This window comes from Physeter macrocephalus, unplaced genomic scaffold (assembly GCF_002837175.3).
Source record: "Physeter macrocephalus isolate SW-GA unplaced genomic scaffold, ASM283717v5 random_74, whole genome shotgun sequence".
NCBI classification, from domain to species: domain Eukaryota; kingdom Metazoa; phylum Chordata; class Mammalia; order Artiodactyla; family Physeteridae; genus Physeter; species Physeter macrocephalus.
The window spans coordinates 106,566-129,028 of NW_021145360.1; the positions used below are offsets into that span (position 1 = coordinate 106,566).

General features: G+C 54.4%; 1 protein-coding gene across 1 annotated transcript; it reads right to left on the reverse strand.

Moving 5' to 3' along the window:
- Window positions 1–4,487: 4,487 nt before the first annotated feature.
- Window positions 4,488–22,261, reverse strand: LOC114484833 (activating molecule in BECN1-regulated autophagy protein 1-like; the record flags this gene model as incomplete). The annotated part of the gene is made up of 4 exons (XM_028483814.1): window positions 4,488–6,059; window positions 13,780–13,973; window positions 15,253–15,345; window positions 22,023–22,261. Coding segments are annotated over 4 exons (1,011 nt in total), but the record flags the coding sequence as incomplete, so codon positions are not given.
- Between the last annotated feature and the right edge of the window lie 202 nt (window positions 22,262–22,463).

Consider the following 22,463-nt stretch of genomic DNA (forward strand, 5'->3'; position numbering starts at 1 on the left):
TTCCCGGACGCGATGGGAGCGTGTTCCCTGGACGCTGGGGGTGGGGGTGGGTCCTCGATTCCTAGGCGTTCACTCTAGGGCTCCGGGAAGGCTGCGGTCTCTGGATCTGTCCCTAGGGCAGGAGAGGAGACTCAGGAGTTGGCGGGGAGGGAGAAAGCGCGCAGGGGATTTGGCACCAACATTGCACCTGAAGCTTCCGCCCTGGGGCTCGGGGCTTGGCGCTGGACCTCCCAGTCTCTGAGCCTGGGCAACAGAGGTGGGGAGTCTTGGAGGGGGGAGGGGCACCAGGAGAGGGCAGTGGTGTTTTCCGTCGGAGTTCAAGGTCGCTGATGGAGCACTCCACGGACTGGAGTGGGCTGGCAGCGTTGGGGGGTGGGGGGCGGGGAGACGGGCGGGAAAAAGGCTCTTTGGGGCTCCAGAGTCCGGCGACCTGCAGAGCTGCCAGAGGAGGGCAGAAGTGCGGGGTCTCGCCCCCGACGGCTGCCCCTGGCTCCTGGCGGGCTGTGGGCGGGCACACACACCACCACCACCACCCGACCCACTGAGAGTCCATTCCTTCCCAGAGGCGCACCCGGAGAAGCCTCCGAGCGACTCCGGGCCTTGCTTCCAGCGGGCCCCTTGTCCCCGGGCCCTCTGGAGCTCCCAGCACCGCGCTGGCCCCCGAAGGAGCCTGAGGCCCTGGCCCAGTCGGGCCCGCCTCGGGGCGCCTCAGAGAGTCCAGAAGCCACGCGTCCTTCTCTCCCAACCGAGTCCCCCGCCCCCGCGCTGCCGCGGAGTCACTTACCAGACACCTCCGCCCAGTTCCCCTCGCACCTGACAGACGGGTGGACGGGCAGGTGGCCCCGCGGGCCAGCGGGTGGGGCGGGCGGCCGGGCCGCGGGCCGGGGGCGGGGACGGGGTGCAGAGGGGCGGCCCCTGCTCCGCCCGCAGCTCCCAGCGCTGTGGCTCCGACTCGCGCTCACGCTCGCACTTTTCCCCGAGCCGCGTGATGTCACGGGGAAGCAGCCAATCCTGGTGGGCCCGCGCCGCCCGCCCCGGGAAGGCCACCCAACGGGGACGCGCGGGGGCCACCACCCCGGGCGTCGGGGACCCCAGCTACGCGCGCCCCTCCCTGGAGCCGGCCGGCAGCTCTCCACTCGGGCACTATGGGGGCACCGCCCACGGTCACCAGTGCTGCTTAGCGGAGGGCGCTGCCCTCCCGGAAGGCTGGGGATAGGGTGGGGTGTCCGCGTTGTCATGGGGACGCGGCGCCCCCTCGCGGGCTGGGAAGGGAGCTGGCAGACCCGTCTGGCTGCGTTCCCATCTCCACTCTGACCAAGCCCCCGGGACCCGTAGGTGGTATCGCGCCCCGCCTGTACCTCACTCTTTATACTGCCCGGCTCGCAGCTGGACCACAGAGGCGCAAGTGTTTTACCCCAACAGGAGGTTATGGGTGGCTGGGGTAGGCTCTGCCGCCCCGGTTCCGTCGGGGCAGAGAGCCGAGGGCCGGCAGTTTCGAGCCTCGAGGCTGCGTATTGGCTACCGGGCAGCCACAGAAGAGGGGCGCCGTCGGGGCCTGGGAAGGAGCTGGAGGGAGAAGCCAGGCAACGGTCCCCAGGGAGAGAGGAGCCGGCTCATCGCACACAATCCCGCCCGCCCCCCATTCCTGCCGCCCTGTTCCCTGCTCCCGCGCTCCACGCCGGGAAGTGGGTGCGCACCCTTTCTCCAGCCCCGGGAAAGGACGCGCCGCTCATCCAGCCGCTGCCTGGAGGGCAGGTTAACCGATGCCTGTGCGGGAAAGCCGAGTGCCCAAGGTCACCTGGAGCGAAGCCCGGAACGAGACCCCAGAGGGCGAGCTGCTGGTCTCTTGAAGTGTCCGGGAACCGCGTGGGCCAGAGCCTTGGGACTTGGGGCCTTGACTGCACCCTGCAGGAGGGTCCGCTGGGGCGCTCGCCAGACTGAGAGCAGGGAGGCTTCAGCACCTCGGAGAGCTCCACCTCGGCCCTGACCTTGGCGGCTCTGCTCCGCCTGCCCAGGCTCCAGCGTTTCTGCCTCCCTCTGAGACGGCCCTTCCTCGGGCCGGTCAAGGTCCGACTCGCTCCCACAATGCCCGGGCCTGTCACCCCAAACTCTCTGAGCTCAAACACCCGATTAACCTTAAGACGGATGGGTTCTTCTCGGAAAAACAACTCCAGTCCCTCCCCTCCTCAACCCTCCCCCAAGGGTTGGGCGGGGGGCTGTGTGTGCGGGGGAGGTGGAGACCGCACCAGTGGAGGAGGCAGCAGGAGCTACCAGAGAAGGAGCGGGAACTCAGGCAAGAGGCAGCCCTTTGGGGCTCTTGGTGTGGAGCCCTCTGTGCTGAAAAACGAGGCAGAGGTCGGGTCCTAACGCTCCCCAAGGCGACGGCTGGAGTTGGCAGTCGGCTACAGTGAGAAGCCATGGTCCTTTACATGAACGATCTGGTCTCCCATGATTCTCATAACCAAAGGATGAAAAAGCCCTATTGTTCTTGCCCCCACTTCACAGATGAGGAAACAGGCTTGGTTGGTTCATATGACAATTAGATGACAGTCTGTACTCACTGGTTTCCCTTTTTCACATCCCTCCTAGGGTCCAGGAGAGGGTGGTCCTCCTAGGAAGGTGAAAGTGTGTGTGTGCACACGCACACAGGCTGGGAGAAGGCCATACACTTATAACTGTCAGATGGGGAAACAAGCAAGGCCACTGGAGGCCACAGAAACTTATCACTAGAAAAGTCTCCAACCACTGCCTTGAATTCTTCCAGAAGCTGTCAGGCAAACCTGCTCCAGTTTCTCCAAAATCCCCACTATGGTGTAGGGCATTTGGCCTCCCCCAATCCCAGAACGTGGAGAGCTGAGACAGGAACCAGGGGACCTGGTTTAGTCTGTACTCTCTACCTTTGATCCAACTGGGTCCATAGACATCTTGGGTCCACAGAACTGCTCTGAACCTATTTCCTCATCTCCAAGCGGGATTGCTGAGCTCTGCCCCGCTGGCCCCATAACCTCATCATGATATGCATGGGGGCCCATGAAGGCCCTACTGGGGAGGCTCTACCCACACAGCAAGGGCTTTCTAAGGAAAGAGGTTGGTGTGGGGATGGAATGTGTTGACAGGAGCCTCCAACAGGCAGGGGCTGGGTTCATCCTTGGCCAGTTAAGGACAGAGGCGAGGCCAGGCAGGACTGAATTTAGGTCACTTCATCCACAAAGCCTCCTCATACCCCCTTTTCCAAAGTAACAGAATACGTCAGGGTCCCATCTGGGTTCAAACCCTGGCTCCACCATTTGTGTGGTCTGGGTGTACCAGTACCCACCTCAGAGGGCTTTTGTGCCAAGGACTGAGAGATAATAAACACTGAATCCTTGGCACACGGTTTACATTCAACAAATTCATAGTCCCCACTCTTGGACCACGTAATTCTCCCACTGGGGGCAGTATGTGGGTGGAGGGCACGCATTGCAGTGGGCGCCCTTCTCTTTCCATCCTTTAATGCGTAGTTCAAATCTCACCTCTTCAAGGAGGCCTTGCCTTACAGAGTTGGAAGTAACTTTAAGAGGTTGCAGAGTACAAGCCCTGCCTCCTAGAGGGAGAAAATGAAGCAAGAGAAAAGGCAAGTGGCCTGCCCAAGGTCTCACAGCTGATGTGTCTTAGTCCAGAGTGTGCTGTAATATAATAGTTTTCCAAAAAATTCTAGTGTTCCTCACCATATAACTCTTCACATTGTTTTGTATTATTTGCTTGCCCATTTGATCTTTTGGTTTTGCCTCTGCTGGGGCAGAACCTATACTTCTGTATGCCCCATAGTGTCTGGGACAGAGTTGAGCACACAAAAGTTACTCAAGAAGTACTTGTTGCTGGCAAAAAGCCCTGGGGTGGCTCTGATTTCCCTGTATACCTCTGTGAGAGCAGGGTCAAACATCCTTCTTCCGCTTGCTGACTTAAAACTAAGTGTCCAAGGCCCATGACTACAGCACACCCCTCAGCCGCTGTACTGATACAAAGTAAAGGGAAACCTGAGCAGCCAGCAAATGGCATCTTTGGGGGATGCCTGTAGATAAGGCCAAGCTCCCTGCTGGCCAACCCAGACACCCATTATGGGTGCTTTCCCATGACTGCAAGCGAGCCAGCTTTCTGACCAGTTACATCTTCACTCCAGGCCCATCATCCTGGGTAGGAAGCAATCATGACGAGCAACCTTAGATCATTCTTACCTACCCACCTGTTACTGTGAAGGTTGCTCCAGTCCTTAGCAGGCCCCTGGGAAGCAGGAGCTGGAAGCACACAGATGCAGCATGAAGCAGAGGTGGCAGCCCTTACCTGAGTGGCTTCTACTGAGGCATCATGGGGCTCCCCACCTAGGAAGACAGCAGCACCAGAAACAGTGCCTGGGAGAACCAGGGTGGCTCCGTTCAGTGTCCTCCCCCGGGCCCTCATCACTACCCCACCCCGCCAACCCCCAAGGAAACAAACAGAGAGGAGACTGGTGAGGGGCATGTCATCATTTTAATGATGTAGATCTTTGGTGTTTCCCTCATTAGCAGTCAGACTATCCCCTCTCCTCCCACCACAATGTTTCTATGATGAGTTACAAACAGAAAAGAAATCACATTTTCATACTGAAAACAAAATAATCAGAGCCTTGATTTCTCCACTAGAAACTACATGTACAGTTCAAGATTCCACATGCAACACCTTAAATCACAGACCAAGACCTCACATTCTGACCTGGAGTCTCATCCCCTCCCCCAGCCTTGGGCTGGCTTTGGCCTAGGCTCAGCTAATACTGACACCCACAGGTGCTGCTCTGAGGGCCTTGGGGGGTGGTGGGGAAGGAGGAGCTTGGTGGACAAGCGCTGGGGGCTGGCCAGCCTACACCCCCCACTCCTGAGGGAGGACCTGCCCACCATCCCTTGACCCCATCCTGTCTCAGGCAAGCAGGCTGCCCCATTCACTCCATGGTTGTTCCCCACCAGTAAGTGCAGGAAGTCCCTGTCCTCAGGAATCCGGAGGCCTGGCCTGACCCCTGACTGTGGTCTCTGTGGGGTAAGATGATCAAGAGAGGCTGAAGCTCTGGAAGGCTCAGAGATGGAGCTGGTTTCTGGGAGCCAGGCTGCTCCTCCTGCACTAGGGCTCCTAGTGGCTCTGCCCGCACAACAGGTGAACAGGGAGAAGCTGGCCCACTGGCCACCGTCCAGGATGGTTTGGCCCAGATCTGGAAGACTATTCACCCTTCTGAGGGCTCTCTGCCCAGGGCCGAGTCCCTTGAGCCTTGTTTCCAGGAGAAAGGGGGGTTCATGGCAGGGATACCCACTTCCTCCTCCATTCACACTGAGCACAGCAGTCTGTGGCTCCCCTGGGCTCCAGATCCTGGAAGGTTCTAGTCCCCGGAAGCAAGCCTTGCCCCTTTGACTGCCTCACACTGGCTGACTTGGACTCCCTCTCGACCCCCCACCCTCTCGCTCCTGTTTCCTGATGCAGCCCGTGGCTCTTCTGCGCATACAGTTCCCAGTCAGCTGTGAGGTCCGGTTTCTGCTCAGCGGTTCGAGGGGAGGCACCAGTGCACACACGTCTCTACCTGTTCCGTGGCTCCCCACTGGGGCCCGCAGCCTCCCCCAGGCTGCTGCCCCCGCCATCGGGAAGGTGGTTGTTATTGGTGAGGTCGCAGTGCAGGGCTGGTCCCTCAGTGCTGGGAAAGGGGATGGGGGAGGAGGTGGGCAGGGCTGCCTGGGGTGGGTCCCGCGCAGGGGTACCAGGCCGGTCCCAGGAGGCTGTCCGGGGGCTCAGGCCTCGCTCTGCCAGCTGCCCAGCTTCCGGGAGCAGTCCTCGAGAGGTGGAGGGCTGGGGCGAGGGGCCGCGTGCGACCCCAGGCTCGGTGCCCGTCTGGGAGCTGCGGTGAATACGGTGGCTGACGATGATGTTGTTGCCAAAACCACCCATGGAGGCCATGGTGGTGCTCTGCTCCCGCTGCACCACAGCTGTCATGCCCCCTTCTGCCATCAGCCGCTGGATCCTGCTAAGAGCGTCTTCCCCGCTGGCACCATACTCCGAGCCCTCACCTGGAAGGCAGAAAGCAGAAGTGAGGGAATTAACTGCTGGCCTGGGCCTCTGAGTCAGGCATGCCACCGCTAGTAGTAGGAACTGGGGGAGTCTAGCTAAAAGTAGAAACAAGAAGAGAACCAATCCCTCACTTCAAGAATCAGTCAGGTGACAGATGAATGGATAAAGAAGATGTGGCACATGTATACAATGGAATATTACTCAGCCGTAAAAAGGAACGAAACTGAGTTATTTGTAATGAGGTGGATGGACCTAGAGTCTGTTATACAGAGTGAAGCCAGAAAGAGAAAAACAAATACTGTATGCTAAAGCACATATATGGAATCTAAAAAAAATGGTACTAATGAACCTAGTGGCAGGGCAGGAATAAAGATGCAGATGTAAAGACCAGACTTGAGGACACGGGCGGGGGAAGGGTAAGCTGGGACAAAGTGAGAGAGTGGCATGGACTTATATACACTACCAAATGTAAAATAGATAGCTAGTGGGAAGCTGCTACATAGCACAGGGAGATCAGCTCGGTGCTTTGTGATGACCTAGAGGGGTGGGATAAGGAGGGTGGGAAGGAGGCTCAAGAGGGAGGGGATATGGGGATATATGTATACGTATAGCTGGATTCACTTTGTTGAACAGCAGAAACTAACACAGCATTGTAAAGCAATTATACTGCAATAAAGACATTTAAAAAAAAATAAAGAATAAGTCAGGGACTTGAAAACTAGATAAGACTCCCCAAACAATTGTAATTCGTACTTCTGTTTTGTTTTTTTTTTTTTGCGGTACGCAGGCCTCTCACTGTCGTGGCCTCTCCCGTTGCGGAGCACAGGCTCCGGACGCGCAGGCTCAGCGGCCATGGCTCACGGGCCCAGCCGCTCCGCGGCATGCGGAATCTTCCCGGACCGGGGCACGAACCCGCGTCCCCTGCATTGGCAGGCGGACTCTCAACCACTGCGCCACCAGGGAAGCCCCCCATACTACTGTTTTACAGGTGGTGAAACTGAGGCCTAGGTGGCCGAGGCTGCTCAGCTGGTTAAGAGGCAGGGCTGGACCAGAAGCTGGGAGTCTGGTTTTAACCCTCTGGATACCACAGGCAGACTGGTCATGCATCTAATGCAGGCAGCCCAGACAGCTAGCTGTGTCTGCTTCTCCCTGTCTCGGGTAACCTGGTAGACCTGGCCCTGGAACAGGGTACACTGCCTGGTCTTTGGAAAGCGAGGGCACCGTATGGGGTGTGGCTCGAAGGCAAACGGTCTGTTCTGCTCCGTTTCAAAGCTGTGCTCTCTCTCTTCATTGTTGTTCTGTTTACATCACTTCCTAAAAGCACACGAGGAAGACGATTTTTAACTGTTCCCTAGAAGGCATTCTGTCTTCTCCTCTTGTCCCACTTTACCCAACAACTTTCCCAAGTTATTTCCCACATACTGTTCTCCCGGGGCTGGATGCCTGATACCCTCATTTTTCGCTAGAGGCAATCAACTGCCCCATCCTGAGGCTTCAGTTTGCACCTCTAGGGAGGAAGAGAGAAGGTTGTGCTCTTTCCCCAAAAGCCCGAGTATTCCTTTGTCTGTGAGAAGACAAGGCTTTGGCTCAGACCTTAGTTCTGCCACTCACTAGCTGTGTGACCTAGGATAAGTCCCTTGCCACCCACATTCCTGTTTTCTTTGATCTATTTTTTGGCTGTGTTGGGTCTTAGCTGCAGCACGCAGAATCTTCGTTGAGGCACACGGGATCTTTCGTTGCGGTGTGCAGGCTTCTCTGGTTGTGGTGCATGGGCTTCTCTGTAGTTGTGGCATGCGGGTTTTCTCTAGTTGTGGCGTGCAGGCTCCAGGTCACGTGGGCTCTGTAGTTGTGGCACGCGGGCTTTCTTGTTGAGGCACATGGGCTCTCTTGTTGAGGCACGCGAGCTCAGTAGTTGTGGCACGCGGGCTTAGTTGCCCCATGGCATGTGGGATCTCAGTTCTCCGACCAGGGATCGAACCCGCGTCTCCCTGCAATGGAAGGCGGATTCTTCACCACTGGACCACCAGGGAAGTACCCCTCAATTTTCTGACTTGCAAAAGAGGGATGAAACATCCAGCCTGCATGGTGCCAGGCAGAGGAAACGAGATAATGTGCGTTACGCACCTGACACACAGCGGGTGCTCAGTCGATGGTGGCTGTTGTGAATAACCTGGACTCTTCAGAAAGACCCCCACCCTGAGGGACCTTCCTCCAGCCTGTGTTCGGCCCCCACTGGCTAGACATGCAATCCAAGCCTGTGGGCAACTATGATCAAGGCTCCCAGGCTGCCAGGGCTGCTCTACCAAACTATGTACGGATTTGTTTCCTTTAGTTACCTGTTGGTCACTTTGGGATTCTGCAGTTTGGGCAGCTTTGATGGTAAGGTTTGAACTTTTTTGGGGGTACTTGTTGTCAACAGCTATCTTTGCAAGACTTTCTTTGCTCCCACGCTGTCCAGTGCCTTCTCCCTGCTCACCTTGTCAGAGCTGGATTTCCAGGCAGCCAGTTTTGCAGCTTAGCTGCACCGAAGTCCCGTTAGATCTCTCCCTCCTTGCGAGTGCTTGGCAGGCATGTGCTTGCAGTTCTTCCTCTGGGTCTCAGTGAGACAGTTCGCCCCAGCACTGACTAGGGACTCCGCCTGGGCTCTCACTTATGTCCAGCTTGCTTTTCTCCAGATTTTCTAGTAAATTCTACCCTCCCACCTCCAACCCCTCAAGGCAAGGTGCCCTTACGTGCTTCCCCCTCAGATAGCTCAGTGCCAACTCCCAGGGCAGAAGGAAAGAGAACCTGAAGGGCTCTCAGAGTACTTCTCTCAAGGGAAAAGCTGTTCAGCAGTGGGTAGGGGTAAGAGGAAAGGTCAGCCTAGGGCTTTGGTGCCAGCACAGCTTCTACCCTGTGAGCCAAAAGGGCCACCTGGAGCGGGCCCATGGGGACCTCCCTGTGCTCACTGCCACCACCACAGTTTTCCAAGAACACTACACATTGAGGGCCTCCCCAGCCCGGCCTGGGGTATGCAGCAGCCTGGCCCACAGCCTGCTGGCATTGGAGCTCAGTGGGCTGGGCTCTGTGCCCGGTGAACTATCAGCTCTTTTCCTGTAGATCACTTTGAGGGGCAGGACAGGTCTGCCTTGAGGTCCTAGGGGAGTTGTCACAGCTAGGTCCTAGCCCTGCTGCTGGCACGCGGGTCTGGGCCCTCCTGTCCTCTCCCACTGTGCCAGTGGCTCCGGGCCTGGCCACCTCTCACAACTGTGGCTGTCTTTCCTAAATGGTCTTCTTGCTTCTCTCTCCCCTTTCCACCCAGCCTCCATGCTGCTGCTATTACCATTCTAATTCAGCTCTGATCCACTGAGTTCTGGTTAAGTCCATACTCTGTTCAAAACCCAGCAGCTCCTCAAGTAGTTAAGGTTCTCACCGTGACATTTAAGGGCCCTCTCTGGTCACGTCCTAGCTGTTTCCCTGACCACCCCCCTTCCTGAACCCAGACACTCAGCGCTGCTGTGTGTCCAGCGCCCTGCCTGCACACACTGTGGGTGCTCTACCTGCCACGCACCTGCCCATTTCCCCACGTCCAAAGTCCGCTTGTTTTCAGGGGCCAACACAAGTACCACCTCCCTCACCCTGCCTTCCGTGGTCCCCAGCGGGGAGTGGCTGCTCCTGCTCTGAGCTCCATGTGACCTACACCTCCCTGCGTCAGAGTTCTCTCCTCTGGGCTCTAAGTTCCTGACGGTCTCGGACTAAGTTTTATTCATCTTTGGGCTTGCACTTGGCATCCACCTGTCGAATGTGTGGGTGAATAAAGGGCTCCCAGGCTGCCTACAGGTGTTCCAGACTTAAGGTGGCTTCTGAAAACTGGTCACATGTTACCCTTTTGCTATGGGGACACAGTTATATGTCTGTTTCCTTTCTGGACTTTTTTTTTTTTTTTTTTTTTTTTTTTTTGTGGTATGCAGGCCTCTCACCGCTGTGGCCTCTCCCGCTGCGGAGCACAGGCTCCGGACGCACAGGCCCAGCAGCCATGGCTCACGGGCCCAGCCGCTCCGCGGCATGTGGGATCCTCCCAGACCGGGGCACGAACCCACGTCCCCTGCAACGGCAGGTGGACTCTCAACCACTGCGCCACCAGGGAAGCCCTGGACTTATTTTTGAGGGTAGAGACATGGCTTCATCTCTGAATCGGATTCCTTCTGCAATACCTGTGGATTCATGGTGCCTAATACAATACTAGACATAAAGTAAGTACTCACAAAAGATGGGATAGAAGAGTTTAAAATGTACACACATACGATTTCCTCAGGGCTGGGTGTAGGTAGCTTCAGCCTAGAGAGCTGTGAGCTGTGCTTCTGTCTTGGGAGCTCTAAGGCAAGGCTGCGAGCCAAGGTAGGCAGCCAGCACATTCTTCAAGAGGAAAACACACTGGGGCCTGAGAGAAGTGGCAGCCATGGTCAGGGATCCAAGCTATTAGCTCCAGGAGCAGTGGCGGCCACAGGGGTTAATTCTGCTGTCTCCTTCCCTGTAGCAAAAGCATTTCTTTTTGTCTCTGAAAAATGGTAAACTGACTTAGTGTTGACATGAGATCATTTCCTTGGCAAGTTCTAAGGTACGTTCTGGATGCAGAGGCCAGAGTGGGATCAGGAACTTCCCATAATGCCCAGTTCTGGGGGTTTCACTGCCCAGAAGAGGGAAGCCAGATTGCATCAGAGGAGGAGCTGCCCCTTCCTGACCTCAGGGGGCACACCCTTTCCTTCCCTTTTCACATTTGCTCTTCCCTGGCCCAGCTGGTCTGTCATCTTCACAACAAAAAGGTCCAGGCAACCCTTCTCAGTGATCAGAGGCAGAGCCATGGGCTCCCCAAATAGTGCAGCACAGCCAAACTCAGGGGCAGGGCCTTGCCTCTGCTCAATTCATTCATTCCACACACTTCTTGAGTGCCCACTGTGTGCCAGGCAGGCACTGTACCAGAGCTGGGAGCAAACAGTGAGCCCAGGGAATGCCTCCCCTCCCTTTCTGAGTGACAGGGTAGGGAAGCTTTAAAGCTGGACAAGTAAAAAAGCCAACACCTGCAAATTCCCCCCGTGGAGGGCTCTTCCGGGAAGTCCTAGACAGAACTGAATAGATTTTAATAAAATTCTCATAGAACATGAAAATGAGGAGTAGCCTGGGACCCTTCAGTGCTAACCAATGGGAAAGACCTAGGGGAGGGGCAGGCCACAGAATGGTAATCACCACACTAATAGACTGGGCCCTGGTGTGTGGAGGGATGCAGAGGGGGGTATCCCCCCACCAGCCCCACCTTCTAGCTAAGCCCAGAAGAAGAGTTAACCAACCTGATGAGCAGTCTCCTCTAGTAGTTTTGCCAGCTGGGAGACAGAAGGCAGGGGTGTGTGTGTGTGTGTGCGCGCGCGCGTGTGTGTGTGTGTGCGTGCGTGCGTGTGTGTGTGCCTGTGTGTGTGTGTGTAGCTGCTGTGCCTGCCTGCTAGATGGGGAAAGCAGACCAGGAAGGAAGTCTGAGCCCAAGAAGACTCTTGATTCCTGGTCCCCCTACCAGAGTGGCAGCAGTGGACGGTGGTCAGTGGGGTAAGCACCTCAGAACAACGCTCCTGGCCCCAGGAGGGACGAGGCTGGCCAGTCACACCCATTGGTCAACGCCCCACACATCTTCTCTCCATACTTCTTTCTACGTGTGGGGCTTTCTGAAAGGGACTATGATGCTGTCCCTTTCAGAGCTGAGGTCCAGAGTTCCAGGCAAAGTTCACCAGGCCAGACAGATGCAGCGAGCCATCCTGAACTACCCTGCCAAGGCTCCCGTCCTAGAGAACAGACTCTTCAACTGCTGCCTCTGCTGAAGAGTGCCTCTGGCCTCTGAAGGGCTCACCCTCCACCCCCTGTTCTACTTTGCAGGGAGGAGACTGGGAGAGAATCAGGTTCTGGTCTCAAACTGGAAAACAGAACCTCCTTCCTCCTGCCAGCCCATCATCCCCATCCCGAAAGAGGAAGAAAGGAACTTATAATTGACTGGAGGTCAGAAATAAGCTGATGCTAATCAAGAAATATCAGAGGCTTCTTTGGGAGGTGAAAACACCAGTGGATGCTCTTCTTCTCAAGTGGGGAGCCCCTGCTGCACTTCACTTTCAGGCTGAAGGCCTCACTTCTGACCCAGATCCCTGTAATCTGCCCTTCCTGCTCATCCAGCCTCAGTCTCAACACGCGCTGACAGGCCACGAACAAGAGCCCACTAGTGAGTGGTCCTCGGTGCAGACTGTAACGTTTTTGAACTTGGTGCCCTTGCAGCTGCTGTCCCCTCCACCAGGAATGCCGGCCCCCTGCCCCCATCCCACTTTGCCTGACATTTTCCTACTTATCTTTGAAGACTCACCTCAGGGTCACCTCCTCCAGAAGTCTTCCCCGAGCCCCACAGTTGGGAGCTGGCCCCCCCCCTCCTCTGTGGCCCCGAGGTCCTTATCGTGTGAAGCAATTACCTGCTGGGTGTTTGCCTCCCTCTCTAGACTTCCAGTTCCTTGGGGAAGGACCAAGTCCTATCTGTCTTTGCAACCCCAGTGGCTGATGCATGGAAGACAGTCAGTAAACGGCCACGAGATCGCGGCAGAGGGGCCGCCTCAGACAAGGACTTCCGCCTGGTGGAAGAGAGCTGGAGGAGCTCCAGCTCTCTCCTCTTCAGTGAGGCTCGGAGCTGTGTTGGGCTGCTGCAGCTGCTACCTCTACAACAAGGGGTTTCCACCCAACAGATGTAGGCGGTGGCCTGGGCCACAGACCAAGAAGGGACTTAACTGTAAAAAGTGTCAGTTCATGGCAGCGACACGGACAGTGCCCTGCTGGGGGGCTGCAGTTTGGAAAGCTGTTCCCTGGAGGTGACACAGGCAGATTAGTTACTCCTTGCCCGATGCACACCTGTCCTCTCTTCTCATGGTCTCTCTTGAGCGAATGGTTTAACACGGACCTAGGAAATGTGGGTCTGTTTGGAGGCTGCCTTGTCTGGAGCCTGGAGCAGCCAGGGGCTGGGGTAGGGGGTAAGGACAGTGACTGAGCGAGAACAGCCTATTTAACACAGCTGCCAACACACTCCAAAGGGGCTCGAGCGCTGCCGCTGGGAAGTGCTAATTGGTTCTTAGCAGTGTGAGGCCAGCGCAGAGCCAGGGTGGAGCTGGCTGAGCCACACCTGCAATAGGTGAGAGGAATGGGCTGACGGCGCCAGGCTGCAGCCAAAATGGCCATGAAGCACAGGTGTGTGAGTGCCTCACCTGTGGCAGTCCCGACTCTGCCAGGCTGGCAGCAGGGGGAGACAAGCTACTCTGTGGGGTGGCCCTGGAAGCCCGAGGCCTGGGGTGCGTGTCTCTGGAACGAAAGTTCACAGCAGGAAGTCTTCTCTATCTAGGTGACTCCCTGTGCTCTCTCTCTGGAAGAACACCCTGGGTCCTCCAAGTTTTAGAGGATAAGCAGGTCAGGGTCCTTGGTGGGGCTGAGCAAAGCTGTGAGAGCAGCTCGGTTTGCCGGAGCAGTGACCCAGATCAGGGGAATGACCTTCCTGCCCGAGGAGGCACCACCACGTGAGGGGCACTCATCCTGACGGCAGTGGTGCTCGTCCTGCACCAGCTGTCCATGTGGAGGGGCTGGGAGCCTCAGGGAGGGGTGAGAATGGTCCCAGCCCCCACCCCATGCCACTCTCCCGGTCTCATTTCCCCTCTAGCGTTACACGGCTCCTACCTTCACCAGGACCCGAAGCTGCTGTCCCCGGCTCCTGGATCTCCCTCTCTGTCTGTGTTTCGGCATTCTGCAGCTGAAGGGCCAGAGTCTGGGTGCCCTGAGATGTCACTGAGGTGGTGGGGTTCCGGGGCTGCAGCCCAATTGCATTCATCAGGCCCATGTCTCTGTCTGTCCTCCATGTGGCTCTGCTGGTGCTACGGAGAGAAAGGCAGACCGGAGTCGGGCAGGGCTGGGGACAGCACACCACACACAGCTCTGCCTGCTGCATGCCAATCCCCAGGGCACAGCCCGGACCAGGGCCTGCAGGCTGAAAGGCCAGCTCCCACGGCTGCCTCCCGATGGTAGTGAACTCGCCTGTGTCCTTTCTCCTCCAGATCAGTCCACACCCCGGGACAATGAAAGGAGGCGGCAGGACCGTCCAGTTTTGCAAACCCAGCTGGTCCAGTCACTCAAACAACGAGGGCCTTTCTGGGGAGGCAGAGATGGCTGATCTTAAAAGATGCTTCCTTAGATTCGGGAAGCCACTAGCTGAGCTCCACGGGACAAAGGGTGAGCAGTGGAAGAGAGCCCTTTCTCTCTTTAGCTTTTCCTTCCTTCTAACTATATGCTGGCAAGATTCCAGTTTAAATTCCTGGAACTTCCACTGAATGTCCACTTTGGAGGAAAAGCACCAGGACTCCTGTGAGGCTGTTCTGGGATCCTCCTTCGGGGCCTTCTGAAAATAGACCCTTAAATGCAGGGAGCGCCAGCTGCCAATGAGTAAGGCCCAGGCCCCAAGCTATACGCCCCCTTCCTTGGGCAGTTCCTAGGCAATGACCCTCAGCACAGCTCGAGCTGGCAGCAGAGGGAGCCCAGGACTTTCAAGACAGTCACCAGCCACTCCTATTTGTAGCTGCTTCTGGGGATTACTCCTCCAGCTGTGCCCTGTACTTCCTCTAGGAAGCACTGATTGCTTTGGCTTTATCATCGACCCAGGACTTTTTCTCAAAATGTTCCAGTCTTCGTTAATGAATTAAGTGATGAGAGGATCAGTACCAGGTTCCTACTCTCTCACTGGCCCCTGGGGAGGGTCTGTCCCTGGGCTGCAGCTCTGGGCAGCTTGGACCTTGAGGCCTGGGTCACGTGGGAGACTGCCCACGAGCAATTTACTAGGGAGGGCATCCCTCTCCAGTCTGCTCCTCTCTCCTCACCGCAGCTCGCCCAGATACCACGCCAGGATGAGAGGGCTAGATGGTGTCCTAGCTTGTCTTAAATCAAGGCTCTGAGGGCAGAGGTTCTGTTCTCTTTCTTAGCCATGAAACACTCTTCTCAAACGAAATCACGTGCAAAAGCTCAATGTGTGAAGCAGATCAAAGAGGAGCTGCTCTGGTTGAGGACGGGCAGCTACAGAGCCCTGGAGCACAGTCTGAGGGCACTGCTCCAGAGCCCACTGGTTGCAGAAGGGAGGGCGGGCCTCCTCTTTCACAAACTCACCCAGGCCTCTCACTGCTTCGGCTGCTGGAGTGAACAGTGAAGACAGTCTCATTCAGCTGGTCCCAGTAGTACTCAACACCAGAGTTTAAGGCCCTGAAAATCAATTGGGAAGGAGAAAAGGTGGAAGGCATTAGATAGGGAATGGCCAGAACTCCTTGCAATTCCCTCCTTCCTCTCTCCTGGGGCTGGGCTGAGGCCAGGACCAAAGATATTCCTGCATCAGGATGCTCAGTGTAGAGCAGACCAGACGAATCTCCAACAGCCCCAAAGCCTGGAGTGGTGGCTTTAGCCTCTTCCATCCCCCAGACCCTAACTGGCTTAGGAAGAGTTACAAAATAGCCATGCCATCATAGGCAGTGAGTTCTGCGTGTTCTTCAGACATATGAGAAAGGAGCTAAGATGGCCCTGGAGACACCAGGTGTCACGGAGAGCCCTGTCTAAAGGGCGTGCTTAGTGCTCAGAAACAGAGTGCAGGCTCTCACCATTGGGTCTTCCCTACAGCCATGGGGTCAGGAGAAAGGAAAATGAGGGCACCTTGACATTTTTACTTTGCCTGGAGCTCAGACGTCTAAGCAGGAAAAAGCTCCCGCTGAGCCAGAGAGGCCCACATCTCTTTCTATTCTGGCCCTAGAGGCTCCTTTGCCGGGTAGAGGCTGGACAAGCAACTGGGAGAGCTGAAGATGACCCAGGAGGGCTCACAAACTTCTCCTGGGGGAGGGAGGAGAGAAACTCCAGCAGCGATGGGCTGGACTGCTGACAGCAGAGAGAAGAGCTTCTATCCATCAAGTTCTCTGGGCTGCCAACCTTTTCCTGGTTCCTTCTTTCCCTGCAATGGAGTATCAAGCAGTTTCTTCCAACCTCACGCAGGCAAAACTGCCAGAAGGGAAGCAGTGGCCTCTTATCTTTCTATACTGATGTGCCACCTCAAGCAGCAAGGCTGGCTGCCAGTGGTGGGTCCCAAAATGCAAGACAGCTATCTAGCACCAATCACATGGTTGAGGGTGGGGTGCTGTTGATGGTGGTGAACGAAGAGGGATAAGAGTTGGGAAAGAGGTGTCTTTGAGCCTTTTGATGAGAACTCCAGTGTCTATGTAGAGATTGTAGGAGATACTCAAAAAAGCTAGCTCTGCTCCTAAGAGGGACAGGGCATGCACATGTGCTTGAAGAGCTAGCTCTGCTACAGACTGAATCCCCCTCAAATTCACATGTTGAAACCCTACCCCCAAAGTGACTGTATCTGGAGATAGGGTCTTTAGAAGGTAATTAAGGTTAAATGAGGTCATAAGACTGGGACCCTAACCCAAAAGGACTCTGGCCTTACAAGGAGAGAGAGAGATCTTATTCTCTTTCTCCATCATGTGAGGACACAGTGAGAAGGTGGCTGTCTGCAAGCCAGGAAAGGAGTCCTCACCAGAACTCAACCATGCCAGCACCTGATCTCAGACTTCTAGCTTCCAGATGGTAGAAAATAAATTTCTGGTGATTAAGCCACCCTGTCTTGAGCTGACTAAGAAAAGCTCCAACGGAAGCCAGCTTTTTAACCTAGAGGCTGAGGTCACCTTCCTTTAACAACAGAACTTCTTCAAAAAGAGCAAACAAATGAAAGTCGGTGGGTTGTGAGGATCAGCCAGGAAAAGATGAGTTGTGCGGGGGTGACGTAAGGTGATTCCTTCCTAAATGTGAGGATTGGATAGGGCAGGGGCCTGATGGGGCCTGCACGGTGAGTGACTGCATGTCAGGAGGCTGTGCTACCTCAGGTGAAAGGAAACGGGCCTAGGCAGTGGGACCCCAAATCCACCACTAAAGGGGCACTAAGATTCTGGGGATTAGGCTTTACCTGTGGGAAAGAGCCACAGCCAAACAAAAGTACTCTTCCTCTCCTTGTTTTGGACTAAACCCCTCCCAGCTCCTCTTAGAGGGCAGATTTGGTGTGATCTTCAGACGAGCCCTCTGAAAGAACATCAATAAAGAATTAAAGTTCAGGGTAACACCACCTGCGGTCAGGTGGCTGCCTCTCACGGCAGCCCGGGGGCCAGGACTGAGGTCAGCACCCTGAGCCGGGACACCTCAACCTGAATCTCCGCCACTCCCATAGCCGCACAGGAGGTGGCAGGCCATGTTTCCTGGATCTCAGCGAGCTGCTGTTTCTCCTCGAGACCACAGGGAGCTGAATCACCAGATACTCAGCTATTTTTGTGAGGGTTGTCTGAGAACAACAGGGCATTGGAGAGCAAAGGTGAGAGAAGACCTTACGTGAGGGAAGAGGCAAATGACCAGAAACAAAAGCAGAGGCCCCCAGAAAACAAAGCCACCACTGCAATTTTTGATGAGCAAATCTTGGCTGCATGAGGCACCACATGAAGCCAGCTGCCAGGGAGCCTCTGATTTACAAACTTGTCAAGATTTACTGACAGGTGGCAATACCACATGGGTCCCTGCGAAATCCTTCATCTGTAATTCCTGCTACCCAGGGCTGGTTAGTGACAACAAACTGCTCACACCAAACCTATACCAAACCATGTACTGCGTGACCAGGCACCTTCCTTCCCATCTCAGAGAAAAGGCCACCTGAAGGCACACTCTCTGAGCTGCGACTGCCAGCATGACACTGATGGCCAAAGAGTCCCTCAAACACTTTCCATCTGGCAGCATGCGCCATCAGCTCCAGGCTATGAACTCTGGCCGTTTACTGAGGATATCAACTGCCAAACAGAACAGGAGTGATGGAGGCTATCCACATGCAGTTCCATTCTTCCCCCCGACCTCAATCCTCTCGGCTCCCCACCAAGAGGTCCAATTCCAGCCATGATTTGTTCTACCTTCTATGGTCAGACCAGCCTGACTACAACAAGCTCATGGATTTGGCTGAAATTCCAGGCACTGTACCAAGGAACAGAGTTGAAGATACCCTCTCTGGCTACTGAAACTCTAAGTGTTCAATATTCAGTGTTGCTTATTTCCATCTGTAAGCTAAAGAACAGTCCCAACCCTCTCCTTCCTCCTTGGACCTTAGGGAGGATGAATGAGTCACCACTGTTTGCTCTAGGTTCTTCCTGGAAGCTAGACAAACACACAGAGGGATGAAGAAGAATGGGAAGGCCAGTCAGGGTCAGCCTTCCTGGCTTCCTTCAACAGCCTGTGTGAGCTGTGCTTCTGGGCTTGGTTCAGTGACTCCTCACAGCTGGGACCCTTGCGGCTCCCTAAACACATCTAAGAGCCAACCTGGCTTCCTTGGTGGTGAAAACGCTCTCACACAGAACTGCCCTCCTCGGCAGTGAAAGGGCCGAGCCCTAACCTCTGGACCGCCAGGGAATTCCCCCCAGCCTACTTTTCTTCTGACATGAGTCTCTGAATTCTGTCTTCTGAGCTGACTCTCAGAGGTCTTCCCAGCACCTCCCCACCCCGCCATTTGTAGGGCTGATCTATGAGATGGAAGTGAGCAAGCAGCCCCTCACATCAATCTGGCACTTCATACCCACCCTGGTTACTGGTGGGGGGGCTGGCAGACAGCCAGAGGCACAGGAACAGCTTGGGAGGGGTGGCGGGTCGGGGAGCAAAGCAAAGGAGAAAGGAGCATCTCACTGCTGGGAGGGTGGGGCGGGGACCAGGCTATCAGCCACTGAAATGGCTCTGTATATGGGTGTAAGGGCCAGTGGTCCGTCTCCTCACCTGTCCTAAGAATTTCTGTGCCTGGAAAAATGGAGTGTTTCCTTAGGCTTTTTACTACTGTCAAGTGGGGTTTTAATACCTTCAAGAGATGCCCAAGGAGCTTGTTACCTCTGTCCTTGTGCTTGGAGAGAGTGCCAAGGCTAAGACAATGGAGGAGAAATCAAGAACAGGATTGAAAGCACAAAATGTGGCATAGCTGCCTGTGCCTGAGACATAGGCAAACAACCACCTGTTTTGGAGGGAGGGCTGTAATCTTGGCCCAGCTGGGTGGCTGGCTGGCTCATGTGCCCTTGGGAATGGGTGTGCCAGGGAGCTGCATCACGTGGGGCCAGGCAGCAGGCAACAACCCTGAGCTTCTACTTCCCTATTTATTTGTTCTCCTCGTTCTAGGCCGGAGATCACTCAGAGACTGTTAAAAAAGATGTACATGTTCTCACTTATCCTCTCTCATTTCCCACTGCATCAATCACCTGACCCACCTAAATGCCTCAACATGATCTAGAGCTGCATTCTTCACCTGAAGTCTTAAAAGAGTTACAAAATTATATGTGTGTTCTTGCGGTATATTCTTCTGTGGAAGAGAGTATGTTGCTTTCGTCGGAATTCTAAAGGGGTTTTTGATTGAAAAAAGGTTAAGAATCAGCTACAGGAAAGAGCTTTGGATGGGAAAATTAGGAAGGCTCATTTTGTCAATGATCTGCTGGGAGACTTCGGGTGAGTCTTACCTTACTTACCTGAATATTGTTCACAGTATTTCCTGCCTAAAGTACAGAAATGAAGGTGACTGAGAACTGGAGAAGCTTTGGACAACTTGGGACAAAGTCATGTCCATCTTAATTTTATATGGTACCCTTAAATACTGGCCCTAAGGTATGGGGCATTTACCCACACGATCCAAGAAATCAGAAAAACAGCAACACCAAAAAGGCATGCTCAACTAGCTCTCTCTGAGTCCAACACAACTTGGTCTGTGATGGGGTGCTGTTCGCTGTGTCAAACATTAGTGCTATCTTGTCATGGAAGAGACTTGAGTTGCTGGTGGGTAAGAGAACTCCCCAGGCAGCTCAAGATGGCTCCAGCTTGCTGAGACGGTGGATGCTGAAGATGACATATGGGGAGAAAAGAGAGGCCAAAGCCAGCTTCATGTCTGGCTGAGATGTCTGTGACTCACACCAAGTATGTAGGCTGGGGTTGCAGACATAAAAGCTTTGTGGGGCCATGACAAATTGGGAGCAGAGACACTGCCTCTGTAAGAGCAGATCGCTTTTGGAAGAGAAGGGGCTGGGCGTCTGGTTGGGACAAAGGTTAGTAGCTGGAGCCAGGGACAAGACAACAATGCTAAGGAAGGCTGTCTTGGAGAAACAGGGAAAGAAAGGCCTGTAACTACAGTGTTGGTAAGAGTGAAATTATAATCCAAAATTCTTTTCCAGTTTTGGGAAAGATGCCTGTTAGAGTCCTCTTATGAATTTCTAAGAAAAGAGGAAGAGGTAAGATAATGTGCTTTGGGGAAAAAGAAATCGTTCAGGGAAGAATGATCCTGAGACTACGGACAGGCTCGGGGGAGGGCAGAAACAGACAGATCCAGCGACTGGGTTAACAGTGACACAGTCGTGAAGGAGGCAGGCTGTGTTCTGGAGAGGCACCAGGAGCTAGTGAAAGGGGCTCTGTGGACACTGAATCTGAGGAGAGTGTGGCTGGCAGAACCAAGCAGTCTCCCAGCTCCAAGAGCAGCTTGACTAGGTCAGGCTGAGACAGCAGCTTCCCTTTGGAACGGGCTCCGAAAATTCTAGGTGGAATAAAAGAGCTGTCATCAGAACCAGGTTTTCTTTCTCCTGGGCCACCGACCTAGCTCAGCTGACAAGGGCTCAATCACCAGTCATCTACCAGGCCACAAGAACTGACCCAAATACACACTTTAGGAAAAATCACCAAGGGCCCTATCAAAAGGCAACGTGGACACTCCCAGCAGCCAGAGACCCTACCAGACCAGCCACACCGTGCGTGTTCTGTGATCTGCAGGCTACCCTTGGAGAAGACTCTGCACCAAGTGAAGGACAACATTAGGATGGCCTGGAGGCAGAAGTGGCATTTAGTCAGCTGGAACCCTGCAGTAGCCCACGCAGCAATCAGCCTGATCTGCACTGAAGTACAGAGTTTCACTCTCCCCACCTGGCTGGGTCTGGAAATTGATGACAGACCTGGCTGATTCCCAGGGTCTTGAGTGAAAGGATGCCTGAACAGACCTCTCTCCTCCAAAAAGCCAGAGGAAGGGGAGAAGCAGGTGTCATCAGGACTTAAGATAGAGATGCTTTGGTTCCCTGTCGCCTCCTACCCCCTACTTCAATCAAGACTAGTTAATTATCATTTTTATTCTAAACTAAGCTTTTCAATCTGCCTTCACTATTATGAGCCAGAACCCCAAGCAGAAAGGAAAACAGGCAGGACACAGACAGAGCCAGGCTGTCAGAGATCCGTAGCTTGACAAATTAGGGCTTTAACAATATTCTATTTCCAATTTTGTTTCTTAAGTTAATATCTATGGCACTTACACAAACCTGAGACCACCTGTTGAATTTTTCAAAAAGGGTTTAGAAAAGAATCTTTGATATCTATGCTTTTGCCTGAAGGGAAACTTTACTATCACTAGGAAACCAGAGAACGAGGGAAAACAAAGAAAAAAAAATACTGCCTTAGATTTAAAAACACATAATAACTATACCAGTCTTTTGAAGATTTTTGGAACGGAGAGCTAACCTTACCATCCCCTAGGTGAAAAGGACACTTTAAGGAGTGACGCCGAGAACGAATCAGGCTCTAGTAGGATTCGAATTTCCCATCTAGAAGACCCCACCTCGGCGGGGGTGGTGGTGCTGGTGGTGTGATGAATTGGGACATTGGGATTGACATATATACACTAATATGTATAAAATGGATAACTAATAAGAACCTGCTGTATAAAAAAATAAATAAAATTCAAAAATTCCAAAAAAAAAAAAGACCCCACCTCACTGGCCAGATCCACAGGTGAATGCTGATGACTCCAGTCCTCAGCCTGGATGACCCCCTGAGTCCCCACCCCGCCAGCCCCTTGAGCCACTCACTCTGGTCGGCAGATCACCAGGTCTCCTTTGTTGGTACCATAGGCCAGGCCGAGCCCTGGCTCGGGCAGCCACCGGGCAGAATTGATGCTGACATGTCTCCGCTGGTCAGCAGGCATGGGATAAAGGACGTTGAAAACTCTCTGGGTGAGGGAAAAAGAGGGAAGAAAAGAGAATGGGAGGATAAACAGTCTGTTACCAAGAATAACAAAATCCAAGGGGAACAAAGTCCCTCCTATAGCCTAAAGCAAGTTAACCACAGGGAAGAAAAGAGATGGTTGGACTGGGAATGGGATGACTCTTAATATATATCTGAGAACTTGGGGAAGCACAGGGGAGGGTGGGACCCTCTTACTTCAGGTGAGGGCTAAGGACTGTCAGGAAATACCAGGGGCATACTCGGACCCTTCTGCATGAAGCTTCGCTATGCTCTCCTCACAGCCT